Source organism: Paralichthys olivaceus, chromosome 13, assembly GCF_024713975.1.
Source record: "Paralichthys olivaceus isolate ysfri-2021 chromosome 13, ASM2471397v2, whole genome shotgun sequence".
Taxonomy (NCBI): domain Eukaryota; kingdom Metazoa; phylum Chordata; class Actinopteri; order Pleuronectiformes; family Paralichthyidae; genus Paralichthys; species Paralichthys olivaceus.
The window spans coordinates 16,527,005-16,550,148 of NC_091105.1; the positions used below are offsets into that span (position 1 = coordinate 16,527,005).

General features: G+C 39.6%; 1 protein-coding gene across 2 annotated transcripts in view; it reads left to right on the forward strand.

Annotated features, from left to right (window-relative positions):
- Window positions 1-698: 698 nt before the first annotated feature.
- Window positions 699-23,144, forward strand: part of LOC109632171 (ankyrin repeat and IBR domain-containing protein 1) — a 34,978-nt gene continuing 12,532 nt past the window's right edge. The window contains exons 1-11 of one of the 2 annotated variants that reach the window (XM_020091320.2): window positions 699-856; window positions 3,362-3,646; window positions 4,468-4,768; window positions 6,146-6,328; window positions 7,078-7,195; window positions 9,551-9,759; window positions 13,123-13,211; window positions 14,341-14,485; window positions 16,307-16,473; window positions 18,466-18,554; window positions 20,846-20,976. In XM_020091320.2, coding sequence (XP_019946879.1) covers window positions 3,459-3,646; window positions 4,468-4,768; window positions 6,146-6,328; window positions 7,078-7,195; window positions 9,551-9,759; window positions 13,123-13,211; window positions 14,341-14,485; window positions 16,307-16,473; window positions 18,466-18,554; window positions 20,846-20,976 — 1,620 coding nt within the window. In that variant the 5' untranslated portion in view covers window positions 699-856; window positions 3,362-3,458. Of the gene's footprint in view, window positions 857-1,014; window positions 1,145-3,361; window positions 3,647-4,467; window positions 4,769-6,145; window positions 6,329-7,077; window positions 7,196-9,550; window positions 9,760-13,122; window positions 13,212-14,340; window positions 14,486-16,306; window positions 16,474-18,465; window positions 18,555-20,845; window positions 20,977-23,144 lie in introns of those variants that run through there. The other variant, XM_069537169.1, reaches the window with a different exon arrangement.

Sequence of the window (23,144 nt, forward strand, 5' to 3'; positions counted from 1 at the left end):
CCTTTCACCTAAATCTTACACACTGAACCTTTAACTGTGCAATACAGTGGTTCAAGTGCAATCCATTCACTGTACATATCCTCACACTGAACATACTCTTTCTTCTTTTTACACTGTATATACTATTTTCTATTCAATTCATATGTATCTTTACTTTTTATATTTTATATTAATAAAATCATCACAATCCTTAGGTATTGAATTCAATCACCTGCACTGTAATACTGTATATACTGCAATATTGTAAAGTTTTAAGTTTTTTAGGTTTTAGTCTTTATTTTCTTCATATTTAAATGTATTATTCTGGTAGCAGGAACAAAAACAATTTCACTAAGCATTGTACTGTGTATGATTGTGTATGTGACAAATAAAACAATCTTGAATCTTGCATGTTACTTATTATTACTTACTGATGCCTATTTGTTTTTGTGAATGTCCTCTTTGTGGGACCAATGAGGGATTGTCTGATCTGATCTGATCTTAAGTATGTACTTCTCGTTACTATATAATACCAACAATATGCACGCTCCTGATGCTGAGCCTAAGAAGACAAGACAACCATGGGCTTGAAAGATATACTATGCACCTGGTTGCCCATCGCTTATCCAGTACAACACATAGTAAAGTCCTGTACTGGATGTATAATAACGTGATTATACTTGTCAGGGGATGTTTCAGCTGTTTGTCCAAGTGGATCCATGTTTCTCCGCCTCCACCTGGCAACCCGACGGGCAGGCAGCAGAGTAGTTGACAGGACCAACATCCCATTATTCACAGGGAGCCACAGGAGAGAGCCGGTGTTGTCACGTTAGCAGCTGACGATCACTTCACAGAAACAGCGACATGCGCCGTGTGTGTGAGTCCGAATACTTGTTACTCGTTGTTCGCCGCGACTTTATCAACTGTGCTAGCTTAAGTTGGCCAGGAGCTCGGTTAGCTCGCTAGCTGCGCCGCTAGCGTATGCGCTGACGTTTTAGCCGACGCAGATGCTAGCGTCATGATGTTGTGTTTTCTTGTTGTGAATAAGTCACCGGCTAAACACGCGGGGGGTCGAGTGATAAACCCCGGAGCTTCTGAAGAGAGGTGTACAGCTAACTTCACCTGAGCTCGCTTTAGCCGGTGGATGTGTTCACTCGTCATAGAGGTAACATCGCGGAGTGTTCATTAACGCAACACGCTGCGGCTATCAGGCGGAGCTAACTAGCCACGATGATAAACAGCACACAACACGGGGAAAGGCCTGCGTGCAGGAGTTTAGTGACAAGTGAGGAGCTAAGTGACATGTTGCCTGTTTTCAGCCGCGGACCCTCAGTGTTAGTTAGCCCTGGTTACAGTGTCGTTAACCATTAGTTCATTAGTTATAGAGTTGGAGGGCTTCGGTAGTTCGTGTTTACCAGGTTATATAACTGTGTTCAAAGATCAGGTGTTCACACGTGTGTTCACTGAGGCGGGATGTTGTGTTGTGTGTTTATGACAGGATCTGTCCTCACACGGCCCAAACTTGACACTGATTTGCAAATGAACTCCTGCCATGTGTCTCTGTGATGAACATTTAGTGTTGTGTTATTTAAAGGTATAGTCTGTGTGGATATTCAAACACGTTTATATAAGTAAACAGTATTTAGTTATGGGGTGGTTGGATACAAATATATATAATCAGCTGTGACAGATAATAAATCTGTTACAGAGGGGGGGGGGGGGAAGTCCTGTCCCACTCTGGCCCAGCCCCCTTTCAGCTATCTTTATTTAACAATGGATTTTTACATAAAGTTTTCAAAGAGCTGAAACTTGACAGTGGAAAATGATCGTTGAATTTTAAGTTAATGATTTATCCGCCTCTGTGTACGACTGGACCGTGGGAGCACTCGCTCATAACTTGACTTTACATGTAAACTAATTGTTCTGGTGTTAAAGAGCTGAAGTCGCTGCAGGAGGCGTTATTGTCCAAATCTTCACTGGGGTCTGAAAGTCTGAGATCACTTCCCCGTTTGGAGGGTGGCCAATGATTATGTTTATATAAACAGCAACATTCTGATAATAACCCAGTTTAGACAATAGTCTAAACATCTGCCGTGTAAACATCTATTTCTGATTTCTGAAATGAATAAGGTCATTGTAATAAGAAATAATCAAATCAAGGCATGTGGAGAATTCCGCCCGTAGTAAAATTATGTATTATGTATACACCATTATACACGCATTATAACATCCTATTAGAGTTTTCACAGTATTTATGGCAGTTACCAACTGCTTTATGTCATAATCATAATGTCTCAGAATAATGTCAATTGTTGAATATCGCTCTCCATACAAACAGTCACTGTTTTGCTCATCATATTAACTGTGCTAGAGAGTGACTGACTCCAACTATGATGAGTGAAAATGAGGGTTATGAAAAATACCTGGAATCAACTAAGTTTTCCATTTGTCTCTGTGACATGCAGGAATTGTCTGTTATGTAGTTTTAGATGACTTTTATTTATGAAGTATTGGCTGATAAGATGAAAACAATTCAGACCCATCCACATATTACTGTTTACATAATCTATGGAAAATTGTCAGTTTACCTGCAGGTGAATTGTCGACATTTGCTTATCGTTTCCTTTCGTCACACTGACTGACCTACTGAGAGCTGGACATAAGGTCATCTTGAGAGGCATTCATGGAGCATTTTCTCCTTTGCTTGTGTACACAACATGTTGACATCAAGGTATTATCACGTGGAAGGATTTAATGGTGGTGATAATTCCTGAATTTTAGTATCATGAAATATTGCATCCTGTGCTGTGGAAAATGACGTATTTATGTATTCGTGCTGCAGCTCACTAAAAAATACATAAAGCATCACACTGACCAAACAGTCATGACCATATGGTGCTCTGGTGGAAGGGAAATGCTGACTTGCTGCATGTTGCTGTTGAGTGGATGATCTCTTGCTTCACAATGACTCCTTGCCTCAGTAGGATGGGCATCATTGGCAAGGAGAGGCGGAAGCACCTGGTGATGCCAGAGGAAGTCTTGTCCTTCTCTCTGTGTGAGCTTGTTGGCAGAATGTTGGGTTATTCTTAACAAAAAATAAAAAAAGAGAATCACAAGGAGGTGGTATACAGCGCAGTGGTGATGCATACACAGGCTTGTGGCAGAGCAGACTGTGCAACCTTGGAGCTGCATGTCTCATCCTTGCGGTTGAGAGGGAGAGGAAGTGATTAATACTTTAAGAAGCAGGGCTGCTATTCATGAAACAGTGATAGAAATACTAGTTGGCTATATTTGAGTTTGACTATTTTTCTTCTAGCAAGGCGTCGTTGGACAAAAACAAAGGCGTAAAGGAATTGAACCTTATTTTTCTTCTTTTCTTTAGGACCTTCAGTATGCTGGTGAATTGGGCTTAAGCAGGTTGAAGACGACTCAAGAGGTTGCTGTGTCAGTCAGAGCTTGAACCCACAGCAGTAGAAAAGATGGGGAACACGGCAACCAAGTTCCGTAAAGCTCTCATCAATGGGGATGAGGTGCTTGCCTGCCAACTCTATGAGAGTAACCCACAGTTCAAGGAGGCTCTGGATCCCAACTCTACCTACGGAGAATCCTACCAGCACAACACTCCACTGCACTATGCTGCCCGGCACGCAATGACACGCCTACTCAGGTCAGGATGTAGCCAGAACTAAAACAAACAAACAAGCAGACATATGCACACATTCAGAGTCTCACATTTTTGGACTGGCTTCTTTTATTTAGGGAAAAAAGTGTATGTATTCTTTTCAGTTGATAGATGCAGGAGTCAACTGCTGTCGCTACAGATCCTTTTGATAAATTAAATATTTAATTCTATTGCCTGTGTTTTAGCCTTTCAGCCTAGCAGGATCGCTGTCAGCATTCCTCTTCCTTTTTAGAACTGTATTGATGATCAACTGATCCCATCTACTACCTTATTGCTGCATCGTAAGAGCCCATTTTTCATGTTTCAACTTCATATAGCTCTGCCCCATCTGTCTCTCCACATAGCCATCTGTTAGCAGCTCTCAGGAATGCGACATGCTGGGTTGAAATAGGATGGAACTCCAAGAGCTTCCCACCCGACAAGCTAACAGCCTTGCATGTGTTTGTCTTTGTCTTTTCTCAGGCCCTGTCCTGTATTCGCAAATTTAAGGCTTGCTAAATTTACATTCATGCATGGCTTTAAAAAATGCAAGGGGTGTGTGAAAAATGGCAGCAGGTGACATAAATTCAAATGGAAGCAAAATACAGTATATTTCTGGGTAGATGGAAGGATTGATAAATACGATTCTGATATTTTTTTTAACCTAAAGCTCCAAAATTCAGAGATTCAAGACTGATTTGGACAATTTCAATTTACACGACCGCACAGTTGCTACTATACAATTCTATATATTTAATTTCAAATATTAGTAAGTATAATATTTAAAATGTTCAACAGTTTTTCCTGTCCTTGTCTTATTCTGTCAGGTCTTTTCTCTTAAGCAAAGATGGAAATCCTAACAAGCGTAATGTGCACAATGAGACATCTCTGCACCTTCTCTGCATGGGGCCCCAGATCCTGATCTCAGAGGGGGCACTGCAGCCTCGGATCTCGCGGCCATACGAAGATGAACAGCGTCGGGCTGAATGCCTACAAATCATCCTGGCATGGACTGGGGCAAAGCTGGATCACGGAGAGTATGAGAGTGCTGATGTCAATGCTACAGACAACAAGAAAAACACCTGCCTGCACTATGCTGCTGCCTCAGGGATGAAGACTTGTGTGGAGGTAAGATTACAAAACTCTGTGGGTATTTTTCAGTCTGTGCTCATGTAAAATATCCACAAGTATTAGATTTTAGATTTAGATCAATGTCTCAAGAGTCTCACCAAGACAGGGAGCAATTTGAGTGGAAGGAAGATAAAGGGTAAGGGAGATAGATAGATTATTCATAATCTGCCTCTTCCTGCTGTGAATATTTGTAGTGTTGTGGCTCGTGTGTGGCCTCATGTTAGATCCAGTCGCGACCCTGGGTAAGGGACAGTAATTTGCAGGCTCACATACATTCCATTAAGTGTGATCAAAGACCTCCCTGGTGGGTTTTGGGAAGAGAGTGTGCAGCACAGAACAGCTTTATTAATCCCTGGGGCAGAATGCATCCCATATAAACGTCAGACAGATAAATTAAGCTGTCATGGGGTTTCTCTTAGTATCTGTCCTTGTTAAGACCATGAGTTAAGTTTTGAAAAGGAGTTTGTATAAAACCTTGCTGTGTAATCCTCATGAAGAATTTAGTTTACAATACGAACATAAGTTGGATTCAACTATGGCTTCACAACCAATCATAGATAAACAATGTGCTATAGCATTCATTTCCATGATTCATGATTGTGTAAGTTTGTTATTTTTAAATTTTCCCAGAAAAACTGTTCAGTGGCATACTGTCTATCAAAGTGCAATGTGCAACTCGTACAGCTAAAAATATCAACATGTGGATGTAGGCCTACATGATGATAGAAAGACAGGAATTCTACATACATTTTTTTTTAAATTGTCGCAAAATGGAAATTAACATTTTAGACAAATATTTGGTGATGCTAGAATTTCACAAGAAAAGTATGAATATGTATGAGATGTATACTGATATAGAACTGTCTACTGCTAAAGCAGCACATATTTATCTCACTTTGCACTATGCAGTTCTTTAAGATTGCGAAGGTTCATGCTTTTAAAAGTGAAATAGATTCCCATCCTGAAAACTGCCTTGAGGACCCTGTGGACAATTCCAGATGATGTGAAAGTGGTTTGCCGCTGTGTGTCCTCAGGACCTCCAGGCAGTCTGATTAGAGTACTTAGTCTTTTGCAATGGAGAACAGAAGAAATCAAATCACTCTCTTTCAGCTGAATTGTGAAAAAAATATATTTATGTACATTTTGTTCAGAAGCATCACAGTCAAAAAGAGGCTTTGTCTCTGCTTCTACTTGCACAAACTGGTTGAAATTGTTCCTAGTAATTTAAATCAAAATGATTGACATATATTATACTACCTAAAAATCATAGTCAGTGGTATTCCACCTTTTATTTAATTGAATGTGTTTCAATATGCATATTTAACCAGTCCATGATTTTAACACAGATTTTTCCCTTTGTTTTCTCTGTCTCAGTTCCTGGTGCAGAGAGAGGCGGACCTGTTTGCGGAGAATGAAAACCGCGAGACTCCATGTGACTGTGCAGAGAAGCAGCACCACAAGGAGTTGGCCCTGTGCCTGGAGTCGCAGATGGTCTTTTCGATTGCCCCTGAGGCAGAGGGTATAGAGGCAGAGTACGCAGCCCTTGACCGAAGAGAGGTAGAGAATAAAATACCAAGAGGCAGTGGGTACACAGCTCTCAGTTTGTTCCCCTCAACTGGTGTCACTGACAACAAACGTATCCCAAACTTCTTCTACTTAGTCCCCACTGTTTATGATTGATAAAACCTCATATAGATATCTACACAAAAAACACTCAAAGATAGCAATACAGAACTTCCTTTGTCATTTGTATAATATTGTTACTGATACAGACCTACAGACCCATAAAAACGTTTTTTCCCCCCCTTGAGGGTCTTTAACGTTAAAACTTTATACACATTAGTTATAACTGAAAATTATTATATTTTGAGAGTTGTTAGGCCCATGTGTTTAACAGGTGAACCGTTTAAAATATGCTGGAATGTTGTGTATACACCCGCACACACGTGTGCGCGCACGCGCGCACACACACACACACACATTAGTCACACAAAATAGCCTGCCTCAAGGCATGTGACTCCCATCATCATAAGTCACTGACGTAGTCATGCATCTGAATTCATCTATATTTGATTTGCTTTTAATACCTCTTTTCTCTCCTTTGCCTCATTCCTTCCCCTTCTCCTCCCCTGATCTCACCATCTGTCTCCCTCTGCTCCTTCATTACTTCTCTTTGCCAACTTGGCCTGTTCAATTCCTGGTTCTGTCCCCCTTACCTTCATTCCCTCCTCTCTCATTCAACTTATTTATCATCCCCTCCTTCCATGCTCACTTTGTCCTTTCTCCCCTGCCACCTTTTTTTCTAGCTATATGAGGGCCTGCGGCCTCAGGATCTACGGAGGCTGAAGGACATGCTGATAGTGGAGACAGCTGACATGCTGCAGGCCCCCCTCTTCACTGCAGAGGCACTGCTACGTGCCCATGGTACCATTAAACACACAAAGATACACACACACTAACTCACACGGTTGAGTCTGCTGGTCATTAAAATTACTGGCAATAGGAGCATCCTAGTGGCTTAGTGATAATACAAATTCTATTTATTTCCAACATTGCTGTTTCAATTTAAGCTTGAAACCTTGAGTTGTTTTTTCACTTTGTGTAGCCCTGGTTTTGCTGTTTACTTGGGAAGAAAACATTTAATGATTAATTTGTCTTATATTTTATTTGTATGAGTATGAAAGAGGCCTTTTGTAAATTGCATGCCACACTCCAGTGATTTCCATACATTCAAAGTAGCACAATCAAAAAGTTTTTACCTTGTATTGAACTCAGTGGAGCATGTCATTGTCACATGCTCTAAATTACGTTTTAGTGAGCTTGACCTGCACCAAATATTTGAGGAAGAAATACAGGCACATCCACAAACAAGCTGAACCACACATTCTTTATCTTGTGCTAGTTTGCCTGTATTGCTATCACTGATGCGGTTTTGTCTATCTTGGGATTTGTATATTTCTTCAACTCTTTTCTTATTAAAACAGCATTCAGTGGGATGGTTTCCGCTTGAGCTAAATCATTTATCATTGCAAAAAGTAGATATTATGTGTCAGTTGTTATTTTTTATTTCTAAACACAAGCTTCATTTCTATCCACCCTAAATAAGTAGTGGCACACTGACAGCGAGGTTGTTAAATTATGTGAAAGCAAAGCAATGCAATATGTCTGAAATTAACTGCTTATCTTTTTGTCCCTCACATGATTGCTTTTAAGCAAACTGTGTGTGTTTGCGGTGTAGATTTAATGCCAGAAGGAGAATAAAGTATGGGATTGAAATCTAGAGTGACACAGGGTGTAAAATTTTAGTTGCATTATTAAATCTATTGGTGTGAAGTAATGGTTGCAGTGAATTAAAAGCCAAGTTACACACTTTGAGTTTAACACAGCCACATTCACAGGGAAACGTTCTGTTCACATGCACACAGTTCAGCTCATGTTAATGTATAGCTCATATGATACTGTTCAGTCTTTTAACCTAAATTAATGTGTATCAAGTCCTTCTAATATTCAGAAATGGTTGAGATTTGATTGAAGCCTTTGGGAATCTCATCCTACTTCAGATTTTGTAAGTTAACTTAAAAAATGTGTCAGGGATTGGGGTTAATTTTCAGCCTTTAAATTCACGTCTCTCTGATTCAGATGGCTGAGTGGCTGTAGAGCCATGTGTACTGTGCTACATATTGGACATACTTTTAGGAGCTTAGAGATGGGGAAGTGACCCCAGAATGATGCTATATTTATTCAACCCTATCATGGGAATGCTGCCTCACTCTTAAATAGGGATGGAAAGTTTTGAAATGTTGTTAATCTCTAGGAGAAGGGTTTTTGGACTTATGTATCATTAATTGCTTGTAAAAACCCTAACACATTTTTACACTTCCGAACGTTTTTCATGAGTCTTTTTCTTATCACGGTGGTGGTACTTGCCAAGCTGTGAGCTTGTCAATCTGTACTTCTGACAATTTGTATTTCCCAGTTAATTTTTCATATTTAACACTAAATGTGAAAATGTTAATTTCAGACTGCTTTTAAAAAGCATGAAGATAGGGTCACACTCATTGATGAGTTTTAATTGAACGGAGATGGGGCAAATTGTTGCAATATTCATTATCTTAACGAGACCATTAAGAGTCTGAGCCATTTGATTGGTGGTGAAATGTGTCTTGAGGCTGATAATGGCCTAATTGCACAGCTGACCGGGTCATGTTTCTTATTATTGGCGGCAACATTTTCGTCAGAGTATTTGGACTCCAGCACAGTCCACCAGTCATTCAATATTTATACTCAAAAACTCTCAAAGCTGTTTAGCTCCACTAATATGAGATTAAACAGCTATTCTGAAAGAGAAAACCAGATGGCAGCAGGTCTATGTTGTTTGAAAGGCTTATGTGGTAGAGTTGCCACTGGAGTGGGATTTGTGTGAGCTTTGGTGGATTCAGCACCGCGCTTATCAAATCTCACAACAGTCTTACATTGGTCGTAAATATGTATGGGATGGACTGAGACAAACTGTTTTCATGTGAATACATTTTGTGTTGCTGAAGTGGGAGTTTAGCTGAGAAGTGTTGAATGAAAAGTCTGCCTTTTTATCAATAAGCACCAGGCTTTACTACATTGTACACTCGACTTGTTCTTTTTCTTGGTTGTTGTCCAAACTCGTTATTCATGCCCCTTTGTTATGTGTTCAAAACAAAAAACAAAAGGGGTTCTAATTTACTTAAATTATGCTTTTTGTTTTTTAACCGTTCTTTCTCTTATGTTTTTACTTGTTCGCAACAGATTGGGACAGAGAACAGCTCTTAGAGGCCTGGATGAACAATGCAGAGGAATGCTGCCAACGCTCAGGGGTACAGATGCCCAACCCACCTCCAAGTGGCTGCAATGCCTGGGACACCTTGCCCTCGCCCAGGACGCCACGCACAACCCGCTCCTCCATTTCCTCCCCCGACCAAATCAGCCTCATACCTGCTGATGAGGAGTCTTCACTGGTGAGAGATGTCTTGAGGTTTTCTGTCAAGAGAGAGAAAATGAAATGCTTACTCTCTAACAGGCCACATCTGTGTTGAGCCTCATCTGTAAGACAAATGAGAAATGAGTGCATAGTTCCTTAATTGAGACATGGTTCATATTTGTCATTTGAGACATTTTCAGACGTAGCAGATTAATGACTTGCGTCTTCTACATGTATAGCACCTCTTGCTCATCCCGAGATATCTGCATTCTATTAGTTTTCTCAGTTGCGTCCTTCTTTTGTTAGACACATCATCAATGTGCCCACTTGCTAGAGGTATATTCTCCGGATAATGTGTTTTTATACCCTGATAATTGTAGGATATTATCCGGGGTTCAGTGCATGTCTGAAGGAGCTATAGTGACACTGCACTGGATGCACGTTTGACCAAGAAGTTTTACACAATATACTCAATTTTCTCAAGAAATTTAAGTTGAACGAAGATTTTCAGTGTGTCATGTAATTCTACTCATCAGAGTACAAAGAAGAACCATCAGATAAAATTGAAGCACAGAATGAGTCACCTCAGTGAGCAGCATGTTTTCCTGAGCAAGGATAAAGCTAGCATGGAACTGCACTAAAAGTAACCAGCAGTGTGCCCATAAAAACTGTACAACAATGTTTATTTCAATTGAGCCCCCATGGTGCCGCAGACTTCCTGAAGGGTTTCTGCTGAATTCTTTAAAATTTCACCACCACACCTGTCTTTCTGCATAATGCTGCATTATTTCTCAGCCTTGTAATCATTAGCATTCATGCCAGTGCTCTCCTTCACCAATATAAACACAAGCACAACCTCTACTCCTCAGAGAACCAGTGGTTTGTTACTTATGATGTGGCAAGCTCTGAACATAGGAGAGTATTAAAATATGTTCTAAAAAATATTATTAGTTATTAGTTTTATTAGCAAGCAATGCTCAACAGGCCAATAATGTAGACTGTAAAATAGGTATGATGCAACCCTCTGCATTAAACATGAAGTCATTAAATGAATTTACAGTGGAAAAGAAGATACTGAACTAGGTATGGTACATTTAAACTGAGACTCTTGCTGTGGCTGTCTCTAATTACTTTTACTCTGCAGCTACCATAAACCCATACCAAATATGATCTGTACAGTCACATTTTAGCAACTTGTTAAACAAAGATAAAACTAATATTTAGTTAGCTTTTAACAAGCTTACGTGAGTCATTGAAATGTGACTGTGCAGCAAAAACCTCATGTCTCCACAGCTCTGTTTGTATATCTGCATATCTGCAAGGTCATAATGGAGACCTATTGCCCCCCAGCTGCTGAGGAGTCAGAAAACCCCGTTTAATTCTCGCAACATTATCCTGACTCTGTCTGAGATATCCCAATTTTCTTCCTCAGCAGTCTTCTTTGTGAATAATAGCTGGTTTTCAGTCAAGTATAACTCATAAAGTATACACAGTAATCCAACAGTTGCTTGAAGAATAATGTTAAAAGGATTATCTATTCAGCAGGTCAAACAAAACACTAAAAAGTCCTTAATAGAGATGAAAAAAATGTTTTGCAGATTTGATTTTAACACTTGGAGAAACCAGATCAGGTAAGTTTGGACAGTAGGTCTGGGGTGGGCTGTGCTCGGCTGAGGGTGGTGACTGTTGTAACAACACAAAGTGAGTTGACTTCTCGTTTTAAGGGTTTCTGAATAGGGATGACTATGCTGTGGATTTAGGACTTTGATACTTTCACAGTATTTACATAGCACCTAGACCTGCTCTTTAATCAGAAAATACATGCAAATCTAATTTTCTGCAACATGGGAACTTTGACAACTAGCTACGTTCTGCTCTTAATGCTATTTCATGTTATTTTAGATTTGTATAAACAATGTTGATAATTTAATCAATTAGACTTAATAACATGTTATATAATAATAATAACTGTGACTGAAACACTGAACAGAAATTGATTTGAGATTTCAGTTGGATAATATCTTTTCCAGTAGAAAGATGCTTATGAAATCATTATGGCTCACTAGCACAAGTATAAATCACATTGCTGGTTTGAATGTTCATGATTAAGTGGCTCTATAAGTAATGTGTGATATGAAGTGAAAGAGGCCTCATAACTTTTCCTCTCCCACATTTAATTTCTCTCTCTAATCTCAATTTGCCACCTCACCATCTGTGTTGGCAATTTTCCTCATCTACACATGGATCAGAGTTCCCATAAGGGTGTGCACATTGTCCCGTCAAGTTTGTTTTTATCGATCTCAAATGAGGCCCCTGGCCTTTAGCTGATTTTATGCTGCTGGCAATTTGTTTTGAAGACTGCCAACAAGGGTGTCAAGTTTGCTGGATAACAATCAGTGTCCCAGAGGAGGTCAGCAGCATAGAAGGGCAAAGTTCACTCTCGTGCCATCTGATTAGAGCTTGTTCTGAAGGTATGGGTCAATTTCCAGTTTGTGGGCAGTAACTAAACGGTGTGACACCTGCAAAAAACTGCTTTATTACAAGCTTCTTAACATCCAAAACCTGAGTGGTTGTGCTTGCTGTGATACTTGTAAACAGTTAGTTGTGTAATCAATACTGAAAACTGTATTGTAGTGGTCATAATTTTCATTACTTTTATAAGGTTTTACTCCTGACATTGTTGACCAGGATGTTTCAAGACATTGACATCTGTGGGGAAAATTAGACGTATCCAATCTCTTCAGAGGATCATTTAACCTTTGGTGGATGTTTCAATCGACTGTTTTCAGAATGTGAACTGATAGATGATAGCTGAAGCTGACACACTTGATTTACCAATTGCTTTATGAGAAATTACCAGCTCCATTTGTCTGACACTATCTTTTGTCATGGCTCTGAGAGGGCGTGACTTGAGCTGGGCCCATCGACTGGGTCTACTCCAGAGCCTGCTTAAAGGTTACAGTTGATTATGTCGCATTTTGCTCTTCCTCAAGTCAATACTTACATTGTTCAAGTACACTGCATCCGTTGTATCTTTTGTGAGAGTATGTCTTTCACTGTAACAAGGCGTGTGTGTGTATATGCATGGAAAAATGGAAGACAACATGAGGAAGAAAAATATTTATAGTGATGATATAATGTCATAATTTGTATCCGTGTATCTCAAGATGCACTAAGAGTGAATACAATACATCTGATGATTAGTACTTAATTAGTAAACAACACACCATGGAGATGTCATCATCTATAGCTATAGAAGATAGCTTTATCAGCCTATTCTCTGTTTGTTACATTTCAGAAAACTGTGTCAGAGAGATTTACGAATAACCCATTTCTATTGTATGTTTAATTAACTAAATGTACTTTAACCAGTTAGTATCTTCTTTCTTCTGTCTTACAGTGTGGAATCTGCATGTCTTCCATCTCTGTCTTCGAAGAACCTGTTGACATGTCCTGTGGCCACGAGTTCTGCAGAGCATGCTGGGAAGGGTAAGCTATGTTGGCCTGCAAGTTCTGTGGATTGACTTGCTATGTCCTTAATGTACTTCCACTGAACCTCAATGCTTTTCTTTTTATCCAATGGCTCTTTGGAAGGCTGGGAGATAGGACATAAATTATATTTAAGTGACAAGCTTGATTTACCGTTTTGATGCATACAATGACATCAGTATGACGATTCCAGTTGACCCTTAAACATATGTCTGCTTTAAAATATTATTTTTAATCATTAGTGGTTTCTATTTGTATTCGCATTTTAAAAACCACAGTGGAAATTACAACTAAGCTAAAACTAATAAAACTGTATTTATTCAAACTAAGCAATGGTGCAGATAGACTTTTAAACCTCTGAACTTCAGAAACCACCCCAGGTTTAAAAGGCATGTTTTCTCTAAAACATTGTAACCCTAACCTATGCTACTGTCAGGAAAGAAGCAAACAAAATGTAAGCTTAGAATAGTCATATTCAATGAAATGATTTTTTTCTATATGACAATGGATCAATATGTACAGCTTGTGGAGCAGTTTTTCTGGTTATATTGGTATCACTTGTGGCATAAAAAGTAACCACCTAGTAATCACGGTGGTGTGTATATATGCATCAAAGGGAGATGTGGACACAGAGTTTCAGGCATTCTGTGTTCGGTAGGGGGTGGAATTTCAAATCGTTAAACAAATTTGTGGTACTGGCTGCTTCCTTCAGTTTTGCTGCATATTTCACAGATAACTGCTGTTTGTTCAAGGGATGATGCATCCACTGCTTTTTCTTTTCTAAACCAGTTTGTTTGCTCCCATCCTCCATCACTGCTCCTGAACTCAACATGTATAGACTCTCTTTGGCACATCCCTTCTTTCATTCTCTCCAGGCCCTCTCCCTGCCCCCTTCTGACACAAAATCATGTCTCACCTTTATATATCACATACACTTGCCCAGGAGAGTACTCAAGATGGGCAAGCGAGTTTGTGTACAAGTATGTTTTTTCTGTGTCTTTGTGAGGGAGAGAGCTAAAGCTCATTCCTTCACCTTATAGTCCTTTACTGCATCCAAGCTATAATACACTGAGTACATTTGGGATATCCACCACCCTTAGCTTACTGCAATGTCTACATTCTTTCACAGATTTCTAAATCTAAAGATCCAAGAGGGTGAAGCCCATAACATCTTCTGCCCAGCGTTTGACTGCTACCAGCTAGTACCTGTTGAAGTCATAGAGAGTGTGGTGTCCAGAGAGATGGACAGGCGATACCTGCAGTTTGACATCAAGGTAAGCCAGATCAGATGAAAAACACAGATGTGATCACAATGAACCGATTTCTTTAACGCTGATCCCACTGCACAAAATATTCAAATCACAGTGGCACCTCGAGTGATAAACACTTGACTCCTGTAGTTCACTTTCAACGTAGCGGGGTGTAACGGTACACAAAAATGAGTTCACAGTTCGGCACGTTTTCAGTACAGCAGAAACAAGGAACAGAAATTATGAAACAGATTTTTTATTTCTTTTTATTCAACCCTGGTTAACTGTGGCTGTGTCTTTCTTACCGAAGTAATTTTAAAAAAAGTAAAATAACACTCTCATAAATAAATAAATAAAAATAGTAAAATAAATATCCATTAAGGTGCAGCATGTAGAAAAGCAACTGTACTTAAACAGCACCGTTATTGTATTGTATGATTATCATTATTAAATATATTTATTTTCATTTTCTTTTATTAAAAAAAAACTGTCCACATTGTTTGCAGAAGGTTTGATGCCCTGCTGGCACTAACATGTCTCTGCTGTGGAGAAAAATCTCACGCTAGGGAGAGAGGTTTTTAAAGGGCTGGTGTGAGTTGCTGGCTGAAATGCTAAGTAGAGGGAACTTTGTAATGGGGCTCAATTACCTAAGTGTTAGTTTGATCCATGCGTTCCGAGAACGGTTGCATGTCCGCTGCTATAAAAACACCTATGAGGCTCATTATTGCTTTGACACGGTTTGAATTATTTGCAAGCAGCAGCTTTAATGACGTGGGGAGCTGGGTTTGCACTGAACTTGTTTTTTGCTTTACTTCCCACTAATGTTAGTGTTATTTCCAATCTCAGTGGACATCACTCTGGTGATGCCGTTTCAAATGAGTTGGCATGTTCGATGTGCTACCAGCTACGTGTCCGATAGCAGTTGCGCACTGACGTCATGTGGCTTTTTTTGGTCAGTCATTATAGAGACTGACACTGAAGTGTTCCCACACATCGGCCTTAAATTATGAGGAAGGGTCTTCAAACTCCTGTTAGTCTTCGGTCACCATGACCACGAGCAGACAGCACATTCGGTCCTTTGCTAAAGTGGTCCCTCGGAATTTGAGACCCATAGGCACACAAATAAGTTCTGCATGTGGACTCGCTGCATTCGTTTGGTACACGTGCGTAACGAACTGAAAGTCCCATAACGGAAATTTTCAGTTCAGATACATGTATTGTTACACCCCTACTTTCAAAGTAAAGATTATTTATTAATCTTACCAAAATGTCAGAGTTTCCTTCTCTGGGAACTCACACCGCAGAGAACAGAACATTGTGAACTTCATTTCAGTGCAGAACTGATTATAGCTTCGAAGCACGTCACTCAACATCACCAGCCAACTATTATTTCCATGCTGTAACTGTGCCTACTCGAAAAATCTAAGAGATACACACCTCTACTAAGTAAACAGCCTATATGAGTTGCCATGGAAACACGAACATTTTCTTATTTAACCTGGCACAGCCATCACATTAATGTTTGTTTTACTCAGAAAATAGGGGGGCATCTATGACCTGTTACAGTTATTGAATTAAAGATCTGGACTAAATAAACAACTTTAATAGTGTAGGAGATTATTATAACAGAGGTTAATATGTTTATCAGTATTTGTTTTCTTTCAGATGTCTTGTCTGTGCACAAAGGCAAACCTGTAGAAAGTAAATAGGTGTAAATACAAATTATTTTGATTTTCAACTGAGAATTATGTGGATGATTTAAGTATAATACAGTCACCCTAAAAGTGTATCTACAGTTCCTGTAAAATTGCCAATTGATGTAACTCTTCTCTTCTTCTGTTACAGGCATTTGTGGAGAATAATCCAGCAATCCGCTGGTGTCCTGTGGCAGGGTGTGAAAGGGCTGTGCGACTCAACACCCAGGGTCCTGGAGCCTCTACCTCAGACCCGCATATTTTCCCCCTTCTTCGTGCCCCTGCAGTAGATTGTGGCAAAGGCCACCTCTTTTGCTGGTCAGTAAAGTGCACACACTTTGATTTGGAAATGTTAACGTTAACGTAAATTCTAGTTTCAAAACTTTCCTTTAGTGTTCTGTAACCTGAGTTCACCTGCTTTACTTTGCAGTGGCAAGTAAAGGAGGTCACTTACACAGTTTCTGAAAGAAAGTTGCAAACAGCCCCTTCAAAACAGGCAGGTTTAGAACGGCCCCTGTTTTGATGATGATGAAATGATGGAGGTTATTAAAAACAAAACATTTGAAGCCAAGAATACATTTTTCTCAGTCTGATGAGAAGACAGATAGGATGTTAATTGTAATGGAAAAACACTAAAAACATTACGAGGGTCTGTCTATGTTTGCGTGTGAACCAACACATCCACCTTCTTTGCAATTTATTTACACACTGCCCCAATATGATGAAATAGAAAAATGTTTTGATAATTTGTTATTTTTAATATAATTGCTCCAAAGTGCGAGCTCATTGTGAAACAGAAAAAGACTAAAATAACCCAGATACTTCTGAGATTTTGCTGTCTTGTCAAACCCAGTAAACAGGAAAGAATGGTCATTTTCAGAGAGGGCTCTGTTGGCAGCCATCTCTTCAAAAAAAAACAGCCCGCCATCGACCATTTCTAAATGATAGAGTGGCTGGTGAAAGCCATCTCTGAGTAAAAGGCGTAGAACAGGGTGCTTGAAGTTTGCCAAACAGCAGTTCAAGAAACCTGAGAGTATGAGGAAAATGATTTTCCAGTCTGATAACGTAGAAATGTAACTGTTAAGAGCAGAACAGAGCAATAACAAGCACATCAAAAGCACTGCCTATGTTTCTGAACTGCTGAACTATTCTATTCTCTACAGGTCTGTAGTGCTATCTTTAATCAACTCTCTTCACCAGAAATACCTTCTTGAACCTCACCAGTCTGGTTTCAAAGAAGGCCACTCAACTGAGACTGCCCTCCTTGCCCACTGAGCAACTTCACACTGTTAGAGCAGCCTCTCTATCTCCTTTGTGGTCATCCTTCCAGACCTTTCTGCTGTGAAAGGAGTGAACCACTAGAGCCTTATTTACTCCCTTCAGGATCTGGGTGTCTGAGGCTCTGTTTGGCACTCTCCCTGCTCACATCCTACCCCAAAGACCGTACCTACCGGGTAACTTGGAGAGGATCTGTGTCAGAATCTTGTTCACTCACTACTGGGGTTCCTCAAGGTTCCGTTCTGGGTCCCCTTCCTTTTTTCTACGTACACCAACTCTCGGCTCTGTTGGCACATGGCTTTTCCTACCACAGCTACGCAGATGACACCCAACTAATTCTCTCTTTTCCCAAGTCTGAAACACAGGTAGCAGCTCAAATGTCTGCTTGTCTGACTGACATCGCTCAGGGGATGTCTGTACACCACCTGAAAATCAACCTTGACAAGACCGAGCAACTTTTCCTTTCAGGGAAGGGCTCTCCCACCCATGACCTTACTATCACCAGCAACTCTATGGTAGCCCCCACCCAGACCACAAGGAACCTGGGTGTGACAGTTTGACAGTCCTCTCTCCCTTACCGCCAACATTGCTGCAACAACCTGCTCATGTAGATACATGTTGCACAACATCAGCAGAATATGTCACCTTCTTACTCATAATACTTTATTAATGTTAGAAAAAGATCTGGCACATTTAGGGGACTGATATCTATGCATTTGTGAAATTTGTTTTTAAGGGGACTATCGGGCCTTGGCGGGGGTAGTGAGTGCCATTCAAGTTGATACTTTATACTCATATGTTCTGTTGATTTGACGTTTGGTTACGGAACTGGATGTGACACAGGTCTAACTTTAATAGTTAAATGCAGGAATTCAGTTCAGCCAAAAAGTCCAATTGATGTTGATCGATGAATTTGACTTCTGATGAAACTGTTTTCAGTTGGCTTAATTTAATTTATATTAATTGTATTAATGCATTCAATAGTTAATTCTAGTTCCAATCTTCATCCTTATCTGTCTGTGTGTATTACAGGGAGTGTCAAGGTGAAGCGCATGAGCCCTGTGACTGTGAGACCTGGAAAATGTGGCAACAGGAAGTCAGTGAGATGAGGCCTGAAGAATGTAAGTATTGACAATTATGATAGTTTGGGTATTTTAGACACCTGAATGTAAACATCTGAGTTAATGCTCTTTTTCATAGACATGATGTGAAATGGAATAATATCTTAGTCTATGCATTTTTACTTATATCTATTCTTACATTATCTTCAGCCTTTAGACTAAATTGTTAAAGTTTTTGTGGCTGTATTCATAAAGCTTCCTAGTTGCTCCAAGTGAAAACTATTACAATTATGACATTTTCTAAGAATTTGTCCTCTGTTTGAGTTATTTATTTTTATTTGAAAAGCATCTTAGCTATTAAAAGGCCATATTTACAGGTTTATAAAGTCTAACATGCTGGAATGCTCAGCATACTATGTATTTGTCTTGTACTGTACATTGCTTCTGTGCCTCTTTTAGAGTAGGGTTTGTAAGTTTTTTCGGAGTCACTTGTTATCTTATTCGTTGAAATCATCTTCATGTTTTAGCTCTTGGCCCATCTCCCAAAAGAAGCCCATTGTGATTGGCCAGCTGGCCTACTCCTTTGTGATTTGAAATTTATAGTGAGTAAGAAATGTTAACACTGTAACCACAATAGCAATGGCGACGCTTCTGCCCTACCAATCGAGCCTGAGTGAGGTATTGAAAGTCAGGATGAACCAGCTGATAGACTGAACCATCTTTGTAAATAAAACAAGAGCATGATGTTTTAAAGGGGTAAGTTTTTTTCTTATATTACCTCTCTTACCACAGGCTTTGCCTTTTGTTACCCAGCAGGCCTTCTTCATGCACAAAAAACGATATGACTCACTTAAGGAAAGAGAAAGCCACAAAAAGCACAAAATGGGCAATGAGAGTGCTCCTGAGGCGAAAATCTGTTTGGAGTAGGACTTTTCAGAGGCTTTGGAGTTTCTTAAGCCGAAGAAAATGGTATTATTAAGTTATTTAAGATAACTTTGCTATCAACTGTAAGTGGTATAACACCTGTATGTGTGAAGAATCATGTTTGTGTGCTGCAGTCTCCCCTCTTGCTTTTACACTGCAACACATACTACTGCTTTCTATACTCCTCACTGGTGCACACAACCAGAGGGAATGAGACATGATCTGCTGAGATATATTATCTCATGACTTCCTCTTGGATTTTGCTGTAACTCCGGGGCCAAATTTTCCTCTTAAAATGGTTTTATGCTTCTGAGCTGATTTAGCTAACAGTAAACAAACCTGTGTCCAGTTGGATTTTCTGGTACTTTTACTTGCTTCTATTGCCCATTGCTGTGGTAGATTTACAGTACATGCCAACCAACGCTGCTACTTATATAGACGGGCAAGCCATCACTGAAATGAATGAAAACTGAACTATTTTATAATTTATACTATCAATAATCCTTAGCACAATAGACAGATAGAAGGTAGAAGTACTCAATTACCAACAGGGTATAAAAATGTAAGCAAATGAATAAAACAGCTATCACCATGAGAGCAGGTGATAATTGTTTCTAAAGGTAGGGTTGGTAAGTTGTTTAAAAACTTTTTAACTTCTTTCTTGAAATCTTCCTTATGTCCCAATAGCCATCAATAAATAAAAAGATGTATCTGTGACCATCGCAGGAGTGTAATAAGGGGGGACTCATTTCTATACATTTTTAGGCTTCATGCTTTCTGAGAGCATGTTTATGAATATGGCCCCTGGTGATTATTTGTTAAAGAAGTTTGAGAAGTTTGGTTATTAGCCATTCCCCTCACTTTCCTGGATTTTTTGGGTTTAAGTCATAGTTTTGGATTAAAAATTTCTGGAACTCAACCATCATTACTAACTGTTTATTGCTAACCCAATTTAAATTCAGCACACTGATGATTAGTTATTTATTACAAAGACCAACCCTCTCATTGAAAGTATGCAATGTCTGGAAGCAGTAATTGGACTGTGAGCAGACAAATAGATTATTTAAGATGGTCCAAGTTGCTTCCAAATGCCACTTTGTTGAAGTGACAGTCAGAAGATAAAAAACAATTCTTCTGTTTTGGGACCATCTTCCACTTCATTTCCCCTAGATTCTGTTTTATCTCAGTATTTCAAATAGCACATCTGAGGTGCTGTGATAATAGCCAATTATTCTCTTTGAGTATGGATGGATGCATGAGCGTCTTGGGAGATGTTAGCAAAATGTATAAGCAATCCATATTAGTCAGGCAGGACAATTTCCCACTCAGTGCAGCGGCCTGTTTAGATGCCATGGTTAATAACCATTCTTATTCTGTCTCATCATGCCTTTATTTGTTCTGTTTACCTCTCCCTCCTCCTTTTGAAGTGGCGGGTGTAAGCGAAGCCTACGAGGATGCAGCCAATTGCTTGTGGTTGCTGAGTAACTCCAAGCCCTGTGCAAACTGCAAGTCCCCCATACAAAAAAATGAGGGCTGCAACCACATGCAGTGTGCTAAGGTCAGTTTGTCTGAGAAATTTCACATATCTGTCTTACTAATGCAATTCATAATTATCTGACAATTTTATCTCATGGGCTATTTTTGAGTAGTTTGTTTTCTAATTGGGGGAACTACCTGAATAAGCAGTTGTTACACATGCTTGTCACAGCTAGTCAAAATAAAATGAAAAACGAGACTAACACTAAGTAGAGTGCATCCCTCTACCAAGGCCAAACACTTCCCTCAAATTCAATCAAGCAACACTAAATTGTACACTAAGATATCGGTCTCCTAAATAAGCCTGATTTTTTCATCAATTCTTGTTCCCTGGAATGGTGATAATTAGCAGGATAATAATTACCGTTACATTTCAGCCTTTGGCCTGGTTGCTTGTTTTTCTTGCTCGCTTAGCGCTCAGCACAGGGATTTTGATCAGCTCAATGTGCTACATTTTATTTAGTGGGAAACCTTTAAACAGCTTTAGAAAATCTGGTTGTTTTATCAAAAGTACAAAACAAGGTTTCGAAATCTTGAAATCAATAGAGTTCATTATGTGTAATAACCTCATGTTAGTTATTTGTTTGATTTGCTCTTCTCTGTGGGTACAGAATAGTTTACATAACTCACATAGTGCAATTATGGGACAGCTAAGTATTAGTAGGCTCCATAATATGCTCTGTGTAAACAAACAGTTGAGTGGAAAATTATTAATTGTGAATAGAGACACACTGTAAACACCCTTAAGCAAAGTATTTATAAAACATTAAAGCATGTCTTTCAAAGGCAACACATTGGTCCTTGTCAAGATATTAATCATCCTCAATGGGTGAATTCTTATGTTCCTGATATGGTCTTATGGTCAGGCTGTGATGTGTCTTGCTAACATTATTCTATAGACTTGAACAAGTAAGATGCTCTTTTGTTCTTGTGTCGTGATATAGTTGTGAAGGTGAAAAGGAGCCTGATCACATTTAAGCTGCTATGAATCAAGTTTGGCATTTTGCAGTTGTTTTAAAAATTCACTTTACAAGCGTTTGCTTATGATACTGTCATGTTCACAAACAATCCATCAAACAGCCGGGAAGCCAGTAAGCCTTGTACTTAGTCAGGCGCTTCGTTCTGACTGAGACGGACAACAGAGAGTAAAACAGAGGTGATGGAGATAAAAAGACACTCGCTGAGTGGTGGAGGCAGACAGTGTGAGACTGATAATCGCACAGTCATGATGCCTGACTGTGTATCTGTAACAAACACTGTTGCTGGAGGGCAGGCCATGAAAGCAGCCCAGTGCAGTCACACAAGCAGACTCCTTTTGTCTTTGTGACAGCCCTGTCACTGTCTGTGTCCTGGTTAAAGAGGCTGACTAGAGATGGAGATTAGTTTGGGAGAGATGGAGCAGCTTTCACAAGCTGAAAGGCCACAGAGGGCTCAGACTCTTGACCTGTTATTATCCATTAAAAATGGCTTTACCCCTGTTGCTTGGAAACATAGGACTCAGTGTTGCCAAGGAACATTTCTTTGTCTTTTTCGCTGCCATTTCCTTCCCTCCAGTGCAGTCTCACACTTATTTATCTTAAGTCTCTCCATTTCACACAATGTCTTTTTGTGTCTCTGTGTCCTTCCATTTATGCCCCCCTCCCGTTCATTGATTTTTCTGAAGTACCATATAAGCAGAGTGTTTCCAGGACAACAGAGGTCTCAGCCTTTAGGGTTTTGTGTCGCTCAGGCTAACTTGTCCCTCACGGAAGTACTTGCTGCACAGGGAGCAAAATCACTTACACCCAAATAAGCTGTGGATTTGAGGGGCTGTAGTGTTTTGTTGTTCTACATTACGCAATAGGAATTTCTGATCTCAAATGTAGACTGATTGCCTTCTAGCAGCAGCAGGCTCAGGATTCACTGCTAGGTTCAAACAACTGCTCTGCTGTTCGTTAGGAAGAAGCTTGAGACAAGCAAGTAGATCTTGAGTCCTGGGTTACTGGGTTTAATGTCAAGTTCAATTGTGTTGCACATTTCATACAACAACTTGCTCAGTGTCAGCTGAGATTGGCTTCCTCCTTCTTCAAAAGATAATAGGTATAGATAATGAATGGAGGGTTTTCATAACAGGTATAGAATCAATGCGCTACATAAAGAAAATTGTCTCAGAAGGTATTCCAGTAAAATGGGAATAGGATGTGAAGGAAT